This window comes from Halichoerus grypus, chromosome 1 (assembly GCF_964656455.1).
Source record: "Halichoerus grypus chromosome 1, mHalGry1.hap1.1, whole genome shotgun sequence".
NCBI lineage: Eukaryota > Metazoa > Chordata > Mammalia > Carnivora > Phocidae > Halichoerus > Halichoerus grypus.
The window spans coordinates 174,306,738-174,331,464 of NC_135712.1; the positions used below are offsets into that span (position 1 = coordinate 174,306,738).

The window sequence follows — 24,727 nt, forward strand, 5'->3', positions numbered from 1 at the left end:
CTCGGCAGGGAGTCTGCTTCTCCCTCTGACCCTCCTCCCTCTCATTCTCTCTCTCTCAAATAAATAAATAAAATCTTTAAAAAAAAAACAAAAACAAAAACAGGGTCTGACATCTATTTAAAAAGAGCATGCACCCTAGATTCTGCTTAATGAATTAGATATGCCAACTACTCAGTTTCAAAGCTGTTAATACATAATAGGCAATGACTATTTATGGCATCGTATTTATATTTCTTATAAATAGATAATGTTCACTCTGTCCTCCGACTGTAACTCTGTGCTGGGCCATAGTAAAACATCAGGTTGAAGAATTCTGTAGTTTTATAGGAAATGGAATGAGGAAATTTTATTTTGCCTGGCTACAGGATCTAGCAGAAAGAGGATGCTTTCTTCTGAACATTTATGTGGAGGTGAGGGAAGACAAAATGAGAAAATAAAAGCGAGAAGATGAGAATCACGGTGAATTGTATTCATCTGATTCCTCTTTTCCCTTTCAGCACCACCCTCCTCCACGCCCATCCCTCACTTGGGCTTGAAAGAATTTGCTAGCTGCTTCCTTGAGTATTCAGGATCCACAGACTGAAAACAGAACTTGCACCTGAGGGTCTTGTACATCGTAATGATACACATTATCCCTAAAAAATGGCACTAGAACATAAGTGACCACCGTGCCACTTTAGAAAGAGAAGGCTCAAGCAACAGAGGAGTCTAATAGTTTCTTTTAGCATCAGAATGGAATCAAGGACATATTACTAAACTTCCAATTCCTAACCAAATACGAAGGGCACACACATGTACAGGTAAACTGAAGACAAAAATACTTACAGTTCAAGATATTTTTTACTGCACAGACTAAACCTGCTGTTGGTTAAAGTTTTGTTTCATTCATTTTTAATCAAAAGAGAAAGTAGATACTAGTGGTTTAAGCCAAATGAAGGAAGCCAAAACATATCTACTGTATGATGACATTTGTATGAAGTTAGTGGCAGAAAAGAGCCCTAACAGTAGTTGCTCCTGTAAGTCGGGTGGGAGCAGGAATTGAGGGATTACGAAGGGGCATGAAGGAATGTTCTAAAGGGTGATGTTAACATTCTATATTTGGTAGAGTTTGGGATACATAGGTATAGGCACTTGCCAAAATTCAGCGAAGATACTTAAGATTTGTGTATTTCATTACGTGTGAAGTTCACCTCAAATGGAAAAGAGTATAGACAGATACTGAACTCTAATAAGTGAAAGCTGATTTAGGAAAAGGACTACATTTTGCAAATTACTCTGTTTTTATTTCCACTGGACTTGAAATAGTGTCATGTAAAACTGCATGTGTCTCCCAGGCAGTTATTATTACATACATTCAACTGGAAGATGAAAAAAAGTTCTGTCACTTACTAATACAAGGGCCATGCTCACGTCGTTTTAGCAATCTATGCCTCGGTCTCCCCTTGTGTGAAAGAGATAATGATATTTGCTTCACAGTGTTGTGAGGGATCATTGAGATAATGTACATAAAGCACCTACCACAGGTGCTTGGAACATAGTATATATTTGATAAGTGGTGGTTAATAATAATAGTAATAAAGAATACACCACCAGTAATGGTAAAAACAAACTCTTCAAGGTCTCATGCTAGTTAGTAATAGAGCTAGTTAATTTAATTCCAAACTCTGTGCTCTTTGTGACTTTAAGTGGTGTACACTCATCTGTCTGGCTTCCTCTACTTAGCTTGAAAGACTAGCTATACACTCCCTGTTTTTATTAAGAATAAGCAAAACTAAACAAAACTTTAACCAATTTAGGTTTAATTTGTTCAATGAAAAATGTCTGGAACAATAAAAAACAAAAGGTGAAAACGTGAAGTTCATTAATCTCTCTCCTTTACATTATATATTATAATAAAAAAAAACCACTGTTCAACATACCTGGAAATTTTATCTGAGTAGTATGTGCTACATTTTTAAAAGACTGTGGACTAAATTGTTACAAAGACCAAAATAACATTGATATTGTATTTGCTTAAATAAATGTTTTGGGGGTTTTCTTTGTTGTTATCTTTTTTCTTTCTTTCTTTTTTTTCTTTTTTACATTTTTACTTGAAGGGATTACGGAATTCAAGTGTCAAGAGTTCACTCAGCATTATTTTCAATATTGGTGGGGGAAAGAAAATTCCTGGTCAGTATACAAATTCACTATGTATTTTTTCACCTGAAAAATTAAATGCTTCCACTAATAATTTTTAAATCAAAGCTTCCTTTCTATAAAAATGCTTTAAATCATTCTTTGTGGAAAACTGGAGTACATAATTAAACATTCCGAGGAAAATATTAGCAGTACTGGGAGACTTCTCCGCAGTGCCTTTTTCAGCCACTAAAATATGACCAATGTATTCCAATGTGCTTTGTCATTTCTGTGAAATTGTACTGTTGGTTTATTCAATAAAGCTGAGCTTCTCAATAAAGCTGGGCTCAACACCTCAAATCCTTTAAACCGCCTGTTGAAGCCACAAAGCCCCCAATTATCTACCTATCTTGGTATTTCTCTTCGTAAATATAGAACCATAATGGTGCACACCATTCTTCTGCTGGAGAAAACGGATAGGCCACTCTCCATGCTGGTATAATAAAGACTTCTATCACAAAGAATAAACAACTAAATGAGCAGCAATAAACTTAATTTGCACATTAGATATGCTTTTCCAAGTTCCGACATTTCAGTTGAAAATAATGCTGAAGCAATGAGGCCTATAATTGAACATCCAAAACTTCTCCAGTGGGGAAACAAAGACAAATGTTGCCTGCAAACAAGATCATTTTTATAGCCTACTGTTACTCTGCTTTTTAATAATTTTTCAAATGCCAGATCAAATAATTTCCCCTTTTATGTGATTTTCATATACTTCTTAAGTGTATGCACACACTGTAATTTTAGGCAAGTCCTCCAAAATGAAAACACCTAAACTCTCTCTCTTTCGATTTCTTGTTTGTGCCTATGGAACATGTCCTCAGATTACACCGGGCATCTTCTGAGGCTCTGGCAAGGCTGATGCTAATTGCACTCCCGATGTTTGAATGGAAAGTGGCTTTATCCCTGCTGTATGAGTGAAATAGAAATCTCTGACATACAGTGCAGATAACTTCAGAATCCTCTTAACACAGATAAGCCATATCAGCCAAAACTAAGCTGGAAAATATCTTACTCTTGTAACTATTATCTTTTTACATGTTATCTAACAACAACATTTCTTGCATGACTGAGGCTGATAAGTCAATTCAAAGAGAGATGATTGTTTCTTCAGCTTTACTGAAATTTTTCTCATTTGCTCCTTACCACCTTATTTCCAGTAAGGTCACTATATGCTGATTTTGGTGTGAGAAACAAAATTATATTTGACTCTGTAATGACAATCAGATGAACATCATAGACTAGAAAATACAAACACACACACACACACACACACACACACACACACACACATTATATCATCTTAAACAACCAGATGACTACACTCTTAATAGTCAGGAAAATGGTTGAATCAATGCATATTATTATAATTCTTTCTCAGATTAAAGCTTCAAATTTGTAGGTTGTAAAATAATAATTCTTTGTCAGGAATAGCTTTAACATTCCTACTTGAAAGAGAATTAGCAATAGAAGTCCAGTTAAGAGGATATGCTAATGACAGATTTATCTTAGACCTGTATTTACATAGCAATCCAATGGTTTAATAAAAAAATCATAGAATACAGATCAATAAAAAATCAGGTTTCTAGAGATGCTTTTATTTGTACTGTACACATTTTGTGTTTATGTAGTTATTTTTAAATGTATGTTTTTGTGTTACTGTGTATGTACATGTTTCTTTATAACGTGGTTCTTGTCAATGGCAAAGAAGCAAATAGATCCCCCTTAAAATGGAATGTGGGTATTTCATGAAGATTAAAAATAACAAACACAATTTCCTTCGCATTATTAGATATAAATGAGTGAAAATTACTTGATATTCATGCATACTGATATATGCCCTGTTTGCATATGTAAATGATTCTCTTCCTTGTGCTGAAAATATTGGAACAGTGAGTTCTCTCCATGAAGTCTGTAGGATTTTCATGTAGCTTCACATTTGTTCCCCCTTGCCAAGTAAGGAGTTCTCTTTGTATCAGAAATACATAACTACAAACCCTAAAATAGGGAAAGTGAAAACATTTTAGAAGTTCATTATTTTCCTTTGATGTTCTTCATTGCAAAGTATCCTAAGCTTAACCCCTGAGAAATAGAAAACCTTCATATTTTAGAGCAAGGAAATCAGAACGGAGATTATCTAAGGACTTAAGAGTGTAAGATAAAATCATTTCACTCAATCAATAATTATTTATTGAACACATACAGTTCCCAGGACTATTCTAGGATTTGTGACATTCCTGCCTTCTTTATGCTTCTTTCTAGAGGAAGGGAAAGAGGGAGAAAAAAACATAGACATGAAAAATAAGTGAAGTATATAGTATATAAGAAAATGAAAAATCCTACCAAGGAAGGAAGAGCGGAAAAGATTAAGGTGACCAGGAATGCAGATTGCGATAATTTTGTTTCAATAGCCCCAGCAAACAACACTAGAAATAAATAAAACTACATCGAGTTTTTGTGTTTTGCTTTGTTTCATTTTGTATTAAACTGAGCAATCTTATTTAGTTTTTTTCTCCCTTGTAGAGAGAGTTGATCGTGTGTTTTATGGACTACCCCAAATTACAGATGAACTTGTTTCTATCCGAAGAACTGGGAACCTATCTAGCAAAGAACATGGCTATGTTACATATCTGAAATATCCAACTGCTACCTTGAGAAGTAAGCATGGTCCAGCTTCTCCAGAGTTACATATTTATGTGAGCCTCCTCCTTTTACTTTTCTCCCATTTTTTGCTAAAGGGCAGCATCATGATGCCAAATGTTTGAAACATTTGAGGAAGAGAAACTATTCATTCAGTCCGATGTATCCAATAACTTTTTTATCACCAGAATCTCTGGGATAAAAGGATGCCCGTCACTGTATTTTAGCAGTAAAACCATTGGTCCACCTATTGGATCACCAGTATTCTGCGGAAACTTTCATTGAGAAACTACATTTCTACTACCGATACCTTCTATCCTTTACACTTTATGTTTTAATTCCCTCTGGATTTCTCCATTCTTGGAAAAATTAACTGTGATGTCCTCCACCATATTTTAACCTTCTTCATATTTTTAAAATGAATGCCTACGACCTGCACCTTCTTAATTTGAAATGAGGGAATAAATCTCCTCTTTTGTTTTTCCTTAATGCTGAAAAGTATTTATGTTTTTCAGTATGTGGGTAGTACCAAACATTTGCTGGAGACATATCCTATCATTAGATATAGTTACAGCATATTCCTTGAAATGGTAAGTCCATCTCTGTCTTAAAAATCTGATGACAATCCAATCTTAAGGAAGTAAAGTTTTTCAAAATGTGCCACACTGGTGAGATTTTGACACAAGTTACATCAATCACATTACCCCTGAGTGTTTCAGACAATTGTCAGCAGGCATAATGTAATATGCTTAAGACAATGTTGGCAAAAATATCTTCCAGGGATAAAGGTAGGTATTTTTTTTCCTTGAGACATTTTAAAGGGTAGTTGAAGTGTAGTAGCTAACTACTTTTTATTTAATATATTTATTTTAATAGAAATGCTGATAAAGCACTGATTGCTGAATTTAATTATTTGGGCTTAATTAGCTGTTCAAACTATTTTATCAAGACTGTCATTTTAACCATCCAGGAGGCAATGAAATGATAAAAGTGGCATGTCTTCCAGTAAACATACTAGTTTTATGAGCTGAGATTCAACAAAGTAAAGTAGCAAAGATGGGGAATAGATACTTGAATACTAATTATGTCCCTTGGTGATATATGGAGGTACATTTGTATTGATAGTAGCTTAAAAGTCTGAAGAATAGAGTATGCAGTTTTATCATCACAAATTATGTGAGCTTATAGGTTTACTGTGATGGGACTATAATAATGACTTACACAGACACAGATATTTAAATTTTTTTTTTCTCCTTGAAACAAACTACTCACTAAAGTGTATGCAAGAGGGTCTGCATCTCACTAGCTATGCACTAGAGTTATATAAATAAATGAACTGGTTAGGCACTTGGCAATCTTATATCCATGGTAAAAATTTCATACAAAATGAGAGTTTCTGAAGGAAATTTAACCAAGAAAAATATTATCAACTGACTTTATCAAAATGTCCATAGCTCCCTACACTAAGGCATTTGTGAAAATTCAAATGTTTTAGGTGCCGGTTTTAATTCTGTTTAATTACCCACTGACAGCATTTCAACTGCCAAAGTATTCACATCTGCCATGGTATCCCACTGGCAAAGTAAACATACTATTAATGAATATGAATATGGGAACACAACTCTTAAATAAATTGTGAAATCAAATATTTCACATATACACTATGATACAGGTTTGACATTACGATAGAGGTTGTGATATGCATACATGTCTCCAGTGTTCATCAAGCACAAATGAAGATAATAAAATACCTTTTACGACTAGGCTGCCGGTGTTCTTTGCAACGCCAAACTGATTTGTAGCTACGCAAGTATATGATCCGGCATCTGACCTAGTAACGTTATATATCTTGAGGCTGCCATCCTCTGAGAGAAACACTCTAAAAAGAAAATGCATAATTAACAGAAGTAAGGCTCTTAAAATAAGCCTTAACCATTTATTTTCATTTTAAAACATTACTAAAACCATGGGCATATTCCTTTCCTTTTATCCTCTTCTTGATTGTGAGCAATCTCTGAACCCCTGTAGTAGAATAAATGATACTTGCTTTTATTCTGACACAGTATTGATAATTATCATACTATCACTTGAATTATTGTTGATTTTGAAGCCCATTAAAAATAAAAGGGATGCTTGATGCTACAATGCCCATTTACTGGATTAATAACAAATGCAACTATTCACTATGCATTTTGAAAAGTCAACTCTCTGGTGAAAATTTTGAACTTGGCATTAGAAAAATGTGAGCTAACTTTCACATTGTTTAATCTAGCTTTATAAGCCTGCTCTTACTTAGCACTTTCAGCGACCAAACAACAAGATTCTCAATGCCAGTATTTACCAAAGCTAGTGAATTGAAGGAATCATCTACGTGGTTTCATAGCCAAAGGGCCCAGGCTTATCCTGATACGTGGCCTATCATAGAGAGAATGAAGCTTTCATGAATCAGACTGCATTAAATCGTCCTAATATACATGCAATCACATAGCACATAATGAAGGGATAGCTGTTTAAGAAGTTCTAATCTTTCATAAAATGATTCTTACGTTTTCTCTGAAACTCAGAAGTAATCAAAAGCAAATTATCAGACCACTGATGTAATCAGGGAAAGCCCAAGATTGGTTTCTTGACAAAATCACCATTAAATGTTTTAATAAGGAGGCAAAAAAAAAAAAAAAAAGGAAAAAAGGAAAAATTAAAGCATGTGCCCCGTTTTATGTCTCATAAACATAATTAGCAACTTTTTAAAAACACGGCTCTTAAAACACTAGTAGGTAGTCAGGGTTGTACAAAAATAAGTGATGAAAACTAATTTGTCACAACAATAATTTTAAAAGAAAGAAAGACATAACAATTGCCATGCATGTCATATCCATTAACAATACCAAACAGTATTTGTTTCATTGCAAACATATCATTGTGCCTAATATGTGTATCACACAAAATGTAGCTAATATAATTAATTACCCAATTTGAAACCAAGAGAATATCAGCCAACTACAATTTGTATGAAGCCAGCTTCTGATGTTGGGTTTATTATTAATGATGTGTTCCACATTCTGTCATCAAGTGAGAAGCTGGGGCCACATCTGGGTTTAGAATGTTCCATGGCATATAATCAGATTTTTGTTTAAGTCATTATCTTGGAGTACTCTCCAACAGCAGACATTTGATATCTCATTTATTTTCTGAAATGTCTAGATTTCTTGGTCGCAATTTACATTAACAGTTGAATCATACCATTAATGACACAGTAGTAGTAAAGCTATTCTAATACGCAGCAAACTCCTGGCCAAATGTAATTCTGTAACTGATTTAATTAGAAGAGATCAATGTGAGAAGTATTTGGGTGCATTACTTATCTCTAGAATTTAGGAAAAACTAGGAATTTTCAGCAACATAGAAATGTTAAATTTTGGCCAATAAGACAATTTAAGTGATATAAAATATATATCTGCTGATATCTAAAGTCCATCAGACAAATGTCCCAGCTAGTAACGCCAGTGTTTGTATGTCATATAATTTTTCACTTAGCTTTCAGAAAAGAACAATTCATGTAAAAAGTGGTTTGATATTACTACCCTTTTCAGGCTTATGGTATATGTTCAATAATGTTTGTTAAATTGAAATTGTCATCACTGAAATTGATTATTTCTGTTGAAATCTTAATCAGTCAACCAATATTTCTCAAGTGCCTAGTACTGTTCGAAATACTGAAAATGCAGACCAAGAAAAATTACAATCTGTCCAAGAGTAAATAGCTAATAAGTATTAGAGAATGAATTGAAAGTTATATATCTCTATATTATCTCTATATTATCTCTAGCACTCATCCTCTTTCCAGAACCATCCATAGTTACTTGAGTAGACTAATTCTCCATGTTAATTTTGATGTTCAAGAAGTTCCTGTTGAGTCATCATTAGATGCCTTTAGAATAGTCATCTGTGTTTGCTTTTTCACAATGTGGTCTCATCCCAGACCTACTGAACCAAACTCTGCATTTTAACAAGATATCCACTGATCAGTATGCACAATAAGGTCTGAGAAGCATTGATCAATTAATTATAAGTTAAACTTCAGTCTGTAAAGATTATCTTTATTTCTAAGCAAGAATCCATACTGTTTTCCTAAGATCAATATGCAAAAATGTATAAAAGATAAAAAAAGGTTAGATTCAAATATTTTCTAAAAATAACCAAATTAGCAACCAAACTGACTTATCACTTATTAAAAACAGATGATTAAAAGAAAATAATTCTCCATAACAACCTAGGATATCGAAAGCCAGAGATTTAACTATAACTAGAAATTTTATAATATGATAAATAGTATGAATATTTCAACTTATCATTTATTTTTTTAAATTAATAAGAGATGGTAAAATATAGTAAGAAAACTTAATCTCTGATAACATAGATGGAATCAAACCACATAATCATAGCCCTAATTTTATGCAGAATTATTAAACAAAAAATAGTAAAAAAAAAACAAAAGTGAGAATTTCAAGTTCTGTCACATTAAAATATGGCTTAGCAGAAATGATTAACATAAAAGAAAGAAAGAACAACCAACTAAAATCAAACTGTACTAAACAGCTGACATTTTCAGGTAAGGAAGAAAGCACCTATAAAAATTAGCTGAAACATTTTAATTCATGATTTTGGTAATATTCATAGAGAAAGATAAAGACTGACTTTTTTTATTCTTCTTTTGAAATATTCTAAAAAGTAGTTTAAAATGGTATCTGGAGGGATGGAAAGAACATATTAATAAAATATATTAAAATATTCTATCTTGATTTCATATAAGCTTCTTTGGTGTTTAAAACAAAACACAGCCACAAATATAAATAAGCTTGACTATCAAAAAATTTGAGAAAACATTCTAGTATTAAAAATAAAGATTTTTGTGAATAATTAGCAAAGAGAATATAGAGAGGGAAGCATAAGGCAATCAAGTGATTGATTACATATAATATATATTTATATTTATATTAGGACCTAATACAGAGATCATACTGCTTATAGACAATAAAAGCCTAAATGAAAATATGTGAGCATCATTTAATGTGGTACGGCTTCTAAAAATTCAATAGCAATTTAGAAACGGAATAGAAAGCCTAGGAATAAACCTGTGATTATATGGTCAATTAATCCATGACAAAGGAGGGAAAGAATATGCAATGAGGAAAAGTCAATCTCTTCAACAAATGATGCAGGGAAAACTGGACAGCTACATGCAAAAGAATGAAACTGGACCACTTTCTTACACTATACACAAAAATAAACTAAAAATGGATTAAAATCCTAAATGTGAGACTTGAAACTATAAAACTCCTAGACAAAAATATATGCAGTAACTTCTATGACATTAGTCATAGAAACATTTTTTTCGCTATGTCTCCCCTGGCAAGGGAAACAAAAGTAAAATTAGACTATTGACAATACCAAAATAAAAAGCTTTTGCACAGCAAAGGAAACCATCAATAAAATGACAAGTCAACCTACTGAATGGGAGAAGATATTTGCAAATGATATAACCCAATAAGTGGTTAATACCCAACATATATAAAGAACTTATACACATCAACACCAAAAAAAATCCAAATAATCCTATTTAAAAGTGGACAGAGTATCTGAATAGATATTTTTCCAAAGAAGACATACAAATAGCCAACAGAAACATGAAAAGATCTCAATATCACTAATCATTGGGGAAATGCAAATTAAAATCACAATGAGACATTACCTCATACCTGTCAGAATGGGTAAAATAAAAAAGACAAGAAATGACAAATGTTGGCGGGGATGTGGAGAAAAACGAACCCTCGTGCAGTATTGTTGGGAATGCAAACTGGTGCAGCCACTGTGGAAAATAGTATGGAGTTTCCTCAAAAAATTAAAAATAGAATTATCATATGATGCAGTAATTCTACCACTAGGTATTTACCAAAGAAAACAAAAACACAAATGCAAAAAGATACATGCAACCTTATATTTATTGCAGCATTACTTTTAATAGCCAAGACAGGGAAGCAACCCAAGTGTCCATCCATGGAAGAATGGATAAAGAAGGTGTGGTATATACACAATGGAATATTACTCAGAAAAAAAAAAAAGATCTTGCCATTTGCAAGAATAGGAATGGACCTACAGAGTATAATACTAAGTGAACTACTCAGAAAAAGACAAATACCATATGATTTTCTCTCACATGTGGAATGTAAGAAACAGAACAAAGAAAGAAAGAGACAAACAAAAAAAGCATCTTAAATACAGAGAACAAATTGGTGGTCACCAGAGGTGAGGCAGGTGGAGGATGGGTGAAATACATAAAAGGAATTGAAAAGAAAATTTAATAGCAATTTAAATATATAAATGGAAATGGAACAATGCTAACTCTTTCTTCTAAACTTACTTAGCAAATACTTACTAATCCCTACTAATACTTACTAATACCTACTGAGTTCTAGGCACGATGTTAGATGTTATAATAGAAATAAGAGAAATAGGGTGATAATTACCAAGGACATACTTCTCTATGAATAAACTCAGTGGTCAAAATCCACGGAAGTTATTATTACAGGTCAACTCTACACAGGCCCTCTACTAATTGAATAATAAATGTCAGCTCACTGAATCCTTAAGTCAAACCTCTGGGCTCACTATTGTTACCATCCCCAAGTTTCCTGATGGGGAAATTGAGACAAGGAAAGAAGCAATAATGTACTCAAGTTACCCACTAGGTAGTGTAGGGCCCAGATTCCAACCCGTCTTTCTCTTTGGACCAGAAAGCAGCTATTTGAGCAAGTGCTCTTTCACTTCAGTTTCCAAAGCATAGTTTACTAATAATATAGTTACTAAGAGCACAAACTTGAGCAGTTTACTTATTTTATATATGTATATAGCTTTGTACAGAATAACCTTTAATATTGGAGACTAATACTCTCACCTTCAGAGAGTCCATATGCATATTTTCTCATGAGCGATAAACACCCTTCCTCCCCAGTCTCTATTCTCAAATATTCACTTAATTAGAATATTTCAACTGTTTGCACTATTGAATAGAAAAATTTCCCCGAAATTACCAAAGCTTAGTATTCTATTTAGATGATTAAATCACAAATTAAGGCATTTGCATTTAAAATGTTCTGTAAAAATTAGAATTTAAAGACATTTACATGTGTAGATGTATCATGACCATTCAACTTTTGAAAAATTAATAGTTGGCATTTGTAATGTACTAAACTACTCCTCTAATTGCATCCTGGGCATAAAAAAGGTAGGAATTCGCTAGTACAAACTGTGTCTGACAGTCAGGTGACATTGGTAGATTTTATGGTGACATTAGAAAATAGAACATGTGGAAAACTGAACTACCAATATATGTAAGCATTTCAAGGTTAACTGATAAGTTGAAGGAACACTATATGAAGTGATTGAACATCCAACATTTCATTCTTCCTACTGTCAGGGAATATTAGGGGCATAAACAGAAAACAAAAGTTATAGTCTACCCATTTGCCTGATTTCATACCCTTTGCCTTCTATTTGATGCGTTATTATGAACGAAATACCAGGAAGATGGACTACCAATGAAATGAACTTATAGGACTCTTTTACCTGAAATGTATTTCAAATTTTATGTCATTCTGAGGAACTACAGAAAGACTAATGTGGAATGTTTTTATCCTTGCTTTCCTGCGTTGCATGTGATAACCTGTTTATTATAAACCTCCTAAATATAATAGAGATTAGCATCCACATCTAGTTATGACTACAGTGAATCTAATATATATCCAATTATTGGTTAACCTACATACAGAAAACAAATCTGTATACATAGATCCCACATGATTCAAAAATGACTAAGTCTCTATTTTTATTTGTTTGTTTGATATCAACCATAGCCCATCACAAAGTTTGAGGATGCAGAAGATTAGCAATAGCTAAATTTCTTAAACTAAAAGAAATTAGGACATTGAGCAATTATAATTTCTTATTGCTGAAACTAGAGCAATACTGCTATTTTTATAGTTAGATTATTAACTGGAGTATTGCTTCCAGTTCTGTCTAAAGATAATACTGCAGACCATGAAATTTTAATTGACGGTCTAATTTTACTGATATCTAGAAAATGTAAAATAGATTGGATTAAAATGAGTTAGATATGAAGTAGAAAAGTGTGTATAAATTCCGACTCTACACAATTTAGGTTTTAGGAAAATGTCCCACTGGAATCCACTTTAGATCAAATATTGATATTACATTTTAATAAGTTTAGCACCTGATTATCATAGCTAAGTTGTAATATCTATGCCAATTTCACTGTCATTTAATAAACTATCTCTTAAAAATTCCTTATTTTAACAAGCTACAAAAAATGACTGACATGATCTACAAACAAGTAAATATCAAAGCTAGCTCATTTAAATCAAAGTAAAGGTTCTCTTTCCCATCTTTTTAAGTCAATAACTTTAAATGGCTTTAATGGTAATTATACACAGAAAACAGCTCACACCTCTAACCAAGGGAAATTTAAAGATGTAATCAATGGATTAATGCAACCTTATTTTATCATTCCTTATAAGATCATCAGAGCTGTAAAAACAAAAACAAGAATGAGATCACACACACACACAGATAACACGCACACCCAAAAAAGAGAAAGAGATGACCATAGAACAAAAATGAAGTGCTATCTTGAGAGATGATTGAATGGGTGATAGAAAATAAAATCTAGCCTCTCTACTAAATGATGTAGATCATTTTCAGCAAAGCACAATACACTTATAATCTTCAGTCAGTTCTAAATGAGAGGAAACATATACTAGAACATTTAAGAAAATTTATGGAAGAAATTTATGGAAGAAATTATTAAATATGTTATTTGTCTCTTTTACTTCTCTGCCATTCAGGACAGAGCACAAATATTCTTTTCAGAAAAGAGTTGTGTAAGTCCCAGAGAGAAAACAAATGTGCATAATTTGAAAATCTTTTTTTTTATTTTATTATGTTATGTTAATCACCATACATTACATCATTAGTTTTTGATGTAGTGTTCCATGATTCATTGTTTGCATATAACACCCAGTGCTCCATTCAATACGTGCCCTCTTTAATACCCATCACCCAGCTAACCCATCCCCCCACCCCCCTCCCCTCTAGAACCCTCAGTTTGTTTCTCAGAGTCCATAGTCTCTCATGGTTCATCTCCCCCTCCGATTTCCCCCCCTTCATTTTTCCCTTCCTATCTTCTTCTTCTTCTTCTTTTTTTTTTTTTTTAACATATAATGTATTATTTGTTTCAGAGGTACAGGTCTGTGATTCATTTTTCTTAAGAGTATATCTTCACAGACTTGCCAGATGAAAACCCAGATAAAGGCTTTTCCCAAATACCTAGCAGAGGATTTGCCCTCCATTCTGCTTATCTGAATCCCATCCATCTTCCCAAGCCTACTCTGGATTCCCACTGTTAAAGACCCACCTCAGGCATTCCTTCAGGTTCTCTCAGTACCATTGGCTGTCAAAAGTCCAAATACAGCCCCATCATAAAATGGCAGCCAGCATATAAGTCCCTTTTTCTTTCCTTCCAAAGACTGTTCCCACATAGTTTCTGTCTGGAGATAGTCTATGTGGCTGACTGATGCCAAACTACCATTGCATGTTTCTGTTCTTAAAATGAGTCCATTGCCAGTGCAATAAAATATGATCCTGCATTGTTGTCTGTATGTACCTGCCTCTAAGCTGTTCCCAGGGAACCTGGCTAAAACATGCAGCTTCTCAACCACACTGCAGTACTTTCTCTTCCTCTTTCTCCAAATATTAAAGATTAGTAATTTTCTGCATATCAATAAACGGATACACAAGGAGGTTTAATACTTTACTTAACCACAGCCAGGATGCAGGACTTCTGATCCTGAGTCAGTCCTTTTTCTATTGAATCATTATCTGAATTATTATGCTACCTTGTGTTTTGAATTTTCTTTTTTTTTTTTTTAAGATTTTTTTAGAGCAGTTTTAGCTTTGTAGTAAAATTGAAAGAAAGGTACAGATTTCCCATATACCCCCATACATGCATAGCTTCTCACATTATCAACATTCCCACTGGTGGTACATTTGTTACAACTGAGGAATCTATATTGGCACATCATAATCATCATCATCATCCAGAGTCCATAATTTACCTTAAGATTCACCTTTGGTGTTGTACATTCTTGGGGTTTGGAAAAATATATAATGACATGTATCCATCATTATAGTATCACACAAAGCATTTTCACTGACCTAAAATTCCTCTGTGCTCCACCTATTTATTCTTCCCTCTTCTAACCCCTGGCAACCACTCATCTTTTTCCCGTTTCCATAGTTTTGTCTTTTCCAGAATGTCATATAATGCAATCACACAGTATGTAATCTTTCAGATAGGCTTCTTTCACTTAGTAATATGCATTTAAAATTCCTCCATTTCTTTTCATGGCTTGATATCTCATTTCTTTTTAGCACTGAATAATATTCCACTGTCTGGATGAACCCCAATTTTTTATTCATTTACTTACTGAAGAATATCTTATTTGTTTCCAAGTTTTTGCAATTATTAATTAAGATACTATAAGTGATAGTGTGCAGGTTTTTGTATAGACATAAGTTTCAAGTCCTTTGGGAAGATATTAATGAATGTGATACTTGGATTGTATGGAAAAAGTATGCTAAGTACTGTAAGAAACCTCCAAACTGTTTTCTAAAGTGGCTATACTATTTTGCATTCCCATTAACAATGAAAAAGAGTTCCTGTTGCTCCAAATCCTAGCCAGCATTTGGTGTTAGTATTCCAGATTTTGGCCATTCTAATACGCACGTAGCAGCATCTCATTTTAATTTGCATTTTCCTGATGAAATACGATGTGGAGAATCTTCAAATACATGTGCGCCATCTCTATATCTTGTTTGGTGAGGTGTCCCTTAAGATCTTTGACCCATTTTTTTATTGGGGTTGTTTTCTTATCCCTGAGTTTTAATCATCGTTTGCATATTTTAGATAACAGTTCTTCATCAGATGTATATTTTGCAGATATTTTCTCCTAGTCTGTGGCTTGACTTCTCATTCTGTGGGTATTGTGTTTCACAGTGCAGTTTTTTTTTTTTTTCCTTTAATTTTAATGACGTCCAGCTTATTATGTGTTTCTTCCATGGGTCCGCCTTTGCTGTATCTGAAAAGTCATGGCCATACCAAAGGTCATCTGGGTTTTCTCCTATTTCCTTATCTTCTGGGAGTTTTATAGTTTTGTGTTCTACATTTAGGTATATGATCCATTTTGAATTAATTTTGGGGAAGGGTGTAAGGTCTATGTTTAGATTCATTTAAAAAATTTTTTTTTGCTTGTGGCTGTTCAATTGTTTCAGCATCATTTACTGAAAAGACTATCTTTGCTTCACTGTATTGCCTTAGTGCCTTCATCATAATTTTCTTTTTAGACAAGTTTTCATTCTCTAAATAGACTGTAAAGCTAAGTTTTTTGAGGCAAGTGATATAGGAGTTATAAGACAATGGACTCTAAAGTCAGCTTGCTTTTTTTTGTGTTCTGGCTCCCCCTTTTTGGCTGTGGTATATTGGAAGCACTTACTTGATTTCCTTGTAAAATTTACATGTAAATGGGGATAATGGTAATAATAACAACACTGGTTTGTTTGGGAATTAAATTTTAACATCTATTAAAAATATCGAGCATAAGCCTAAGGATAATGAGAGCCCCCAAAATGGTAACTATCACTCTTGATTTCTTAGTATTCTCTAAGAATATCTACAATTCATTGGTACTTAGTAAATATGCTTTCTGACTATATTTACTCTGAAATCCTTAGCCTTTTCTTTGTAGGTCTACAGGTACATTTATTAATATTATCAGTAAATTCAGCAAACCAACATAAAGTCACTTAAGACAAATAACCTCTTTGCCTAAAAATAAATGCCAGGCGTGGGTATAAGCAAACTGCTTATTTGGCTAATTGACTTTCTGTTAGTTTGTTGACACCGTATAAAGTAGCACAAGAACTGAAGAGATACAGTCAAATCAGTCTTACCAAGGGTAAGACTTGAGTATGTAGAGCAAACCTTACTCATTCTTTTGTACAATTCCAATCATGAAACTAAAGTGTTAACAAAGGCCATCATGAAATCTTTTAAAGTTATTATGTTGATAGGGATCCTGTTGGGGGTGGAGAGGGCGTTCCTAATTAACTGATGTACAGAAAATGCAGCAATTATATCTGGAGTATTTTCTTAGCCTCTGTCCTAGCTCCAGACAAATAATAATGTTTCTTTGGTCTCTTGAACTGAGTTACATTAAGCACGGTGTGTTTAAATTTATATGTGCAATGGGAGGTGGGTAAGGCAGGAAAAGTAAAAAATGAAAAGCTACATGAAGGGGCATCACCAATCGGCAGCACAAATAAATTCAGTTTTGCTATGTTTTGTCAGAAAGCACATTTCTTTTGGTGCCTAGGGGAAAGCAGGCATGCAGGGATGTCTTTATGCTGCCCCTTTTACAAATGAGAGGAACATCTATTTTAAACACATTAAATAACTAATCCCTAGAACTGATTAATCAAACATGATTTGAGGGTCATTACACAACTAACTGAAAGGGTTTAACTCGCCAAGGATTGTATAGAAGTCCTACCTGCAGATTAAAATGGGCTCAAACACCTTTTAATTCACATGGAAATAAAAACATCACCGATGCCAGTGTCTAATTTTTTTTTTTTTTAATTTCTGCTTTTGGCGGTTGTATTTTATGCCTAATGTGTAATTAACCAGTGTGAACAGCCAGTGTTTCAAAGTTAAGTCCTTGGTTCAACTGTCCTAAACTCCAAAGCAGAAACCAAGCATCAAATATTCAGACCTTAGATCATCAAAATGTGACTCCTTGTTTAATAAACCCAAATAATTTAAGCACCAGCTTTGTAGTAGCTGACACACAACACAAACACAGATTCTGGCTGACTGAATTGTGACACAAATTAGGAGATGGCAGATAAGAGCAGTTGCTAAATAACATAATTATTTGGTGTCATGATGTGTCTTTATTCCGATGGCATGCCAGTGTGCGCTGCTAGGCTGATGCCCATGAAATGTTAAGGAAATGTGATTTAACATTAACAAAACAGCATCAGATGGAAAGCTTAGCTAAATTAATCCAGTGTAAGAGGCCTAAGAGGAGTATTTAGCTGTTCAGTAGAAGAAGGGAAGGAAAGATAAAGAAAAGTGTCTCCATTTGCTGCAGTATTTTGGGATGCCTGAGAAAACACAAAAGGGAATTAATACAGATTCATATGCTAACATGCCTTACAACCCAAGCAAATAAAAAAAAAAAAAAAAAGGGGAAATTATAAAGTTGACAAAGGACCAAAAAAGTTTGTAACACAGGACTTAAAAAGACATTTTTTTTTTTTTTTTAAAGTAGGCTCCTAAAATAACTACAGGAGAACCAATTGAAAACACAATGGGAGAGAGAGCTGTGCAGAAAGGAATGGAGAAGTTCAAACATTGTCAGGACTTTTGGCTACACTTCAATTACATTTATGATGATCAGCCTATTGTGTGATCTCCTTGAGACTTTGAAAGTTTGCAAATGTGAAGTTATACCTGCAGCATACTTTGAGACAGACAAGATTCAAACACAGCCCTGTGACCTTAAACTAGTAACTTTATCCCTGAAGTCCTTGGTTTCCCTCAGGTATTAAAAAAAAAAAAGGGGGGGGGGTGAGGGAGTTGGGTTGGAACATTTAGGATTATTAGCCCTTTTCATTCTACCTCTGTCCTTTGGTTTTTTCAGAACATGGTGTATCTGGGAAATACTTTCTCCTGCCATCTTGAATGTGGTTTTGGTGGTAGATGTGAGTGGAGTTTCCAATTCTGGATCCCCATTGGCTATTGAATTAGTATCTTCTTCAGAGTCTACAGAAGTAAGCTTACAAATGTGGCTGAGAATGGGATACCAACTTGGATGTGACTCCTTGTCTGCTAACTCTAATTATTCTTCTTCTTAATTATAATACATAATTTCATACCTAGATCAAGTCCTTCATAGAGCTTAGGGAGTTTATCCTTATTTATTGAATTTGTATATCGATGTCTATATGTCACCAAAAATTATATTGTATGTTACATTAAAAATCCAATCAGTCATTTGAATATTGCAGCTGTAGGAAACTAAGCCACTAAGAGGACTGATTTTATTTTGTTGGTGTGAGTTAAGACTCCATCTATCAGTGCTATGACAACATATAGACTTATACTATACCTTTTATTGATGTAAAAATAGAATTTGACTGTATATATCCCTGTTTTTGTAAGAGCTGTAGTTTAAACTGAAAAAAATAATGAACAAATAATGTGTATGGCATGATGGTCTGCTTTTAGCTTCACAGATGGACACCATACGACATCGGAAAACTAAACTGAAAGCCTACATTGTGGTGTTTAAGATTACACAGAGCTTTGGAGGCAGAGCCTCCCGGAACTGAATGCATTTCTATTACTCACTAGCTGTGTGACTGTAGATGTGATGTTTAACTTTGCTAAGCCTCCGTATTAACCATCTAAAAATACCAATAAGTAATACCCCCCTCATAGGCATCTTGTAAAAAGTAAATGAAATGATGTATCTAACATCTTAACACTGGTACTATAAGTTAATATTATTACTATTACTATTATTCTTATTATTTGATGAGATTCAGGGTCAACAATGAGAAGGACAGATTTCTCACTGTATTAGTTAATTTAATCTGAGATAGAACGAAAAAAAAAAATAGGTATAATTATGTGTCTCTAAGCATCCCTAAGCCGTCAGAGTCAACCGTTGGATGGCTCACAAAATGATTTGTGTGTGTACTTAGAGGAATCATATCCTGCACTGAGGAAGGTAAGTGCCTATCCAAACCTTTCAACTGGCATCACGTAGGACACTATGCAGTAAGATAGCCACATAAAAAAACCAGGTCTTCCCACCTTTGTTTTCTAGGAAAACTTCCTACCTACCCTTCAAGTGCCAGCTCGGTTACGCCCAACCTGCTGAAGCCTTTCTGAACTCCTGTAAGCCGAGTCAGTCGTCACCATCTTCTGTCTGTGGTGACACATACCCCGCTGCCCTGGAGCTGTTGACCTGTCTGCTTCCCCCGCGAGACTCGGAGCACATTCAAATTTATAAACCCAGAATTTTTTCGCAAGGCCTGTCAAATTGGTTTGCAACTGTGCTTATAAATAAATGAAGAGTTTGACAAGTCACACTTGAGAAGCAGATTTGTCACTCCAAATCAGCACTTCTCGGACTGTGCTCTCAGGAAATCTAAGGCGCTTCTGAGGGCGCACCACGGGCTGTGGGGGGGAAGCCAGCTCGGGGCTGCCAGGGAAGTGGGCGGGGCGTGGCGAGGGGCTCTGGTTTTCCCTCCAGGACCTTAGCCAGGTTGGTTCAGTTTTAGCCTGTTTTATGAAATGGGCTCTAGCATAAATTTCATTTGGAAGCAAAACAAAAGCAAAAACATCCCCGTCGACCCCAAACACAATTCTACAGTGGGAAAAAAAGAAAAAAAGATAAAGGAAAATGGTAAATAATAGCCAGTGATTAAAACACTGTTCTGACAAGCCTGACTTCATTGTGAAGATATTAACAAGACTGACTGTCACACAGTTGGTTAGGATTTTATTTCTTCAACTGGATCATAATTTCTATAAGACAGCAATTCTATCCTTCCCATTTATTTCTATTGGTTAATTTTCCATATGCCCATCAGCGTCTGTTAGGAGGTGAAGGTGTAACACATACCTGGAGAACAAACAGTTTCTTTCTAAGTAAGGAGCATTGTACTTTAAGCAAATCAAGTAATCAGATCTCTCCTCAAAAGTCAAACTAAGAACAAAAGGTCATTTGTATAAATTGCACTAATAACTGACCTTTTCTGTCTATAAAATTATTGCTGTTGAATATTTATGTAAACTTTGGAAGATATAAATGTCACTCAGAAATTAGAAGCAAACACTAAAGTAAGTAGATATCATTCCAAGGCCAATTGTATTCATATTTTCAAAAAGTAACTGAACTGAGGACTTATATCTCCTCGTCAGTGAGATAAGATGAAGAATCAAGCATTTAATATAGGAAGCAAAGTTCTGGGGGGAATGGAAATAAAATGAATTTTCTATTTTTCAAGTAACATGTTTGCATCAAACTAGTGTTTCTCTAAGGGGTATTCAAAAGTCTCGGCTTCTCTTGAGAGCAGAGGGCGTGAACTTATATTAAAAAAGCAGATTCCTCAGCCCTGCTTCCTACCTACTGACTGAAAATCTTGGACATGACTCTGGGATCTGCATTTTTCACAAGGATCTTATGCACGATCAAATTTGAAGCCTACTGATATAGACTACAAATTCACAGCAACTCCACAACAAAGCTTATGTATTTCTTATTTTAAGATACAGTAAGTGCCAGAATATTAGATGCCATTTATTTGTGGAACTTCTTCGCTTTGTCATATTTGCCCTTGGTTTAAAGCTACAGGATGTTATTACCCATCATTAAAACACTTTAAATAGGGAACTACAGCAATAACAGTCTAACCCAAGGCAGTGGTGTAAAAGAGCTCACACCCAGCTGGGCAGGCTGAGTTTAAAGGCAGGCTTTACATCTTTAATGAACCGGAGCCTTTTTCCGACCATGGCAGGCAGGTGGCTTTGCATGCATTGTGCTACAGGGTCAGTGCTCCAGACCCGTGGAGGCCAGTGGGGATAAAGAATGGAGGATTGGATGGCAAGAGGGAAAAATGAGGGCAAGACTGACAGGAGCACACAGGATTTTAGCTTGTTAAATCTTTGCGTGACAGAGGCAAGAGTATCAGATGGCTCTTGACATCTTCAGCATGTATTCCCTTGGAAAGGCTCACCTTAACAAGGCTCTCAGGAGTTGAGTATGAACAATTTAAAATTTTATTACAAAGAGGCAGCACAGAAGGGAGATTGTAATAAGCCTGGCATTATGCAGACTGTCATTCTTCCTTAAACATGGGAACATATGGTTCATTTGCCTATTTGATACTCATGCTACCTGATGTACTAAGCACTATTACATTAAGTAGTTGGTGATACAAAATAAAATTAGGTTTATTTGCTTGTACCATTAGGAAGCTCTGCAAAGGGGAGGAAGAGATAGAGAAATTTGCTTGCCGGTTGCTACATTGTGGTTAAAGTTGCATTGAATAGACATGTGTGGAGGGGATGTTTTATTAAGGTTTAGCACTTGGGGGTAAAGGTAAAAGAAAAAGGAACTGTGGTGATTTAGAAAGCAGATAGTGAAAGATACATAGAGAAGGGTCAAACAGGAAGGGGACATCATATAACTGGCTCCCTTACATTCAGGCAGATGGACCCCCATTAGCTGATGCCCTGGTCGTGAAAAGGCTCCAAGGAGAAAGTGGAATTGGAGCAAAGTGTTGGGCAATGGGCTATGTAACCAAAGGAACCACTTTGTATAGCTCGTTTAGCAAAGAGTGGAACAAAGACAAACTAATTTTTATTCTGTTCATCTTCTGTGTGACTCTGCTAAGGAATTTCAAAAGGTCCTCCCAAGGGTACATTTTTACTCATGAAGAGAATAAAGGTCAAATGACTTGCTCAGTAACCATCAATTTTTTCTTGGCACAGAGAATGCCCTGTTCCTTTCTTTCATCCTTCTTTGTCTTTGCTTCCTTCTCTCTTATCTCTTCTTCCTCTCTCCACTGATTCACTGCCATATTTCAACTCCCCCTAGCCCCTTCTCACAACTGACTATTGTGTTTAGGAGGGAGGTCTCAAGGTGTTGGAGTGCCATGCAAATGGAAGTGGGCCTGCTAAATTTGGGGCTCAAAGGCAAAAATATTGAATAAGCACCACTACTAGATTCCATGTTACTTAAGGGGTTCATATGTTCCCATAAGGTACATGCGTTGTGCCAAGGGCCCAGGGCCACACAGTTTAATAGGATCATTATTAAGGGATAAAGCACACAAGATTCATGGATTTGAGAAGGTCTGTTTGTAACTCTGCACCCCCCTTTCTCTCTGCAACCCCAAGTGGGTAGGGGTAATAGAATTGGTTCTAGGGAGTTTAGCAGTCCTCTTATATCAAATTGAGGAAATATGATCATGTTCTGAGACCAGCTGCCAAGGGACAGAACTTCTACTTTTCAGTTTGATATTCAGTGAATTTCAAAGTATCTTTGTATTTACCTCTTTGAGATTACTAAGGTGAAAGTGGTAGAAACATAACCCTATTTAACTGTGTGACAACGGTGTTCCTCAGAAATGTATCTGCATATGAAAAGAAGTATCCTTTAACTTGGAGATATATAAATTATCTGATATACTGCTTGACATAAAGAAGGTGCTTAAAATGAATCTTTTCATTATTAATGAGTCTGATATATAACTGGATTTTATTTTACTTTGTTTTGCTTTATTTTATTTTATCTTAGGACGTGAGAGAGAGATGTGGTGGATCTTTTCTTTTTCCGATAAATGAGGAAGAAATGTGGTGGATTAACTTATTAATTCAGCTATCTTTCAATAATAGGAAAAACACCCTATCTCTTATTTTTATTGCTCAGACATTGTTTGTGCACTCTGACCAAATATCAGGTGATTTAGGCATTGTATTTAATGCTGCTCATCAGAGGACAACTTGGAGCTGTCTGTCCAGCAGGTTGGCATTTACTATTAAATTCAGGAGGTGATCCCTGAACAGGCAGCCAGCAGTCACTGAGCACAAGGAGATAAATCTAGGCCTTTGGTTTCTGTCAGTTCACTTGCTAAGTGGAGCCACAAAGAAAAAAAAAAAGTGATTAATCAAACTTAGCAGATGCGGAATTGATTCCCTCAATTGCCCAGAATGCCTTCCAGAGATAAACTTAATCTGTATTCATCTTGACTTTCTGTGGTCAAGCTCATGGTTTTTACCCTGGCTGGTAGAGGTAAGACTGTTAAACTGGGATTTACATAAAGATTAGGATCACAGCAATAAAGGCAGCCAACGACAGGAGAGTCTACAGATCTCCCAGTCTTTCCACACATGCTGTCTTTTGAGTCTCATACAACCAAATGGGAGAGACAGGTACTATTTTCTCCATTTTTCAAGTGATTTAACTGAGGACTACTGAAGCTAAAGGACTTGCTAGAAGTTAACTACGTGAGAAATAGCGTTGGGACTTAAACCCAGATCTTCTGACTCCCAATAACTGCAAAGAAAAACACTTTCTTACGAAAGGATAGTAGGTGTCACGTTTTTGACTAGCTTAACATTTTACTCACAACACCTAGTATAGTATTTGGAACGTAGTAGGTGTTCATTAAATATTTATAGAATGAATGAGCGCATCATGGGCCTATTAATTATTAAGTAAGTTTTTGGTTTAACTGCAAAATGTCTTAAGTCAGGTAGATACAAACAAAGCAAAGTAGATTTTAACTTTCATTGATTTCGCAACACAGAAAATATTTATTGAATGTCTGTTATGTCCCAGGTTGGAGCTGGGTGCTGGGCCTATCATGGTGAAGGAGAGTGGTGCTCACTACGGTCTTGCTACGGTCCGGCTGCTGGGGCTCTCTAACATCTGAATCCATCCAATCAGATCATTTTGGCTGTTTTGATAATTTACAGCAATCATCATGTCTGGCTCAATCACTTGGTCACCTGACGAAATCAGTGAAATATATATAAAATTATAACTGTGATAGTAGCTGCAATTTTAACCTGGCACACTAATGTTTTGCATTGATTTCTAATATATAATCTCTATTCTGGCAGTCACTGCATGGGGATAGTGTTTAAATAAATCCAGAAAACAGCTACCTCAAAAGAAAAAAACAAAAAACACCCAAA

The 24,727-nt window shown here is 34.9% G+C and overlaps 1 protein-coding gene across 2 annotated transcripts in view; it reads right to left on the reverse strand.

Annotated features, from left to right (window-relative positions):
- Positions 1–24,727, reverse strand: part of CNTN6 (contactin 6) — a 292,999-nt gene that overhangs the window by 40,734 nt on the left and 227,538 nt on the right. For both annotated transcript variants that reach the window (XM_036079841.2, XM_036079849.2), the window contains exon 12: positions 6,570–6,697. In XM_036079841.2, the coding sequence (XP_035935734.1) occupies positions 6,570–6,697 (128 nt within the window). The remainder of the gene's footprint in view (positions 1–6,569; positions 6,698–24,727) is intronic.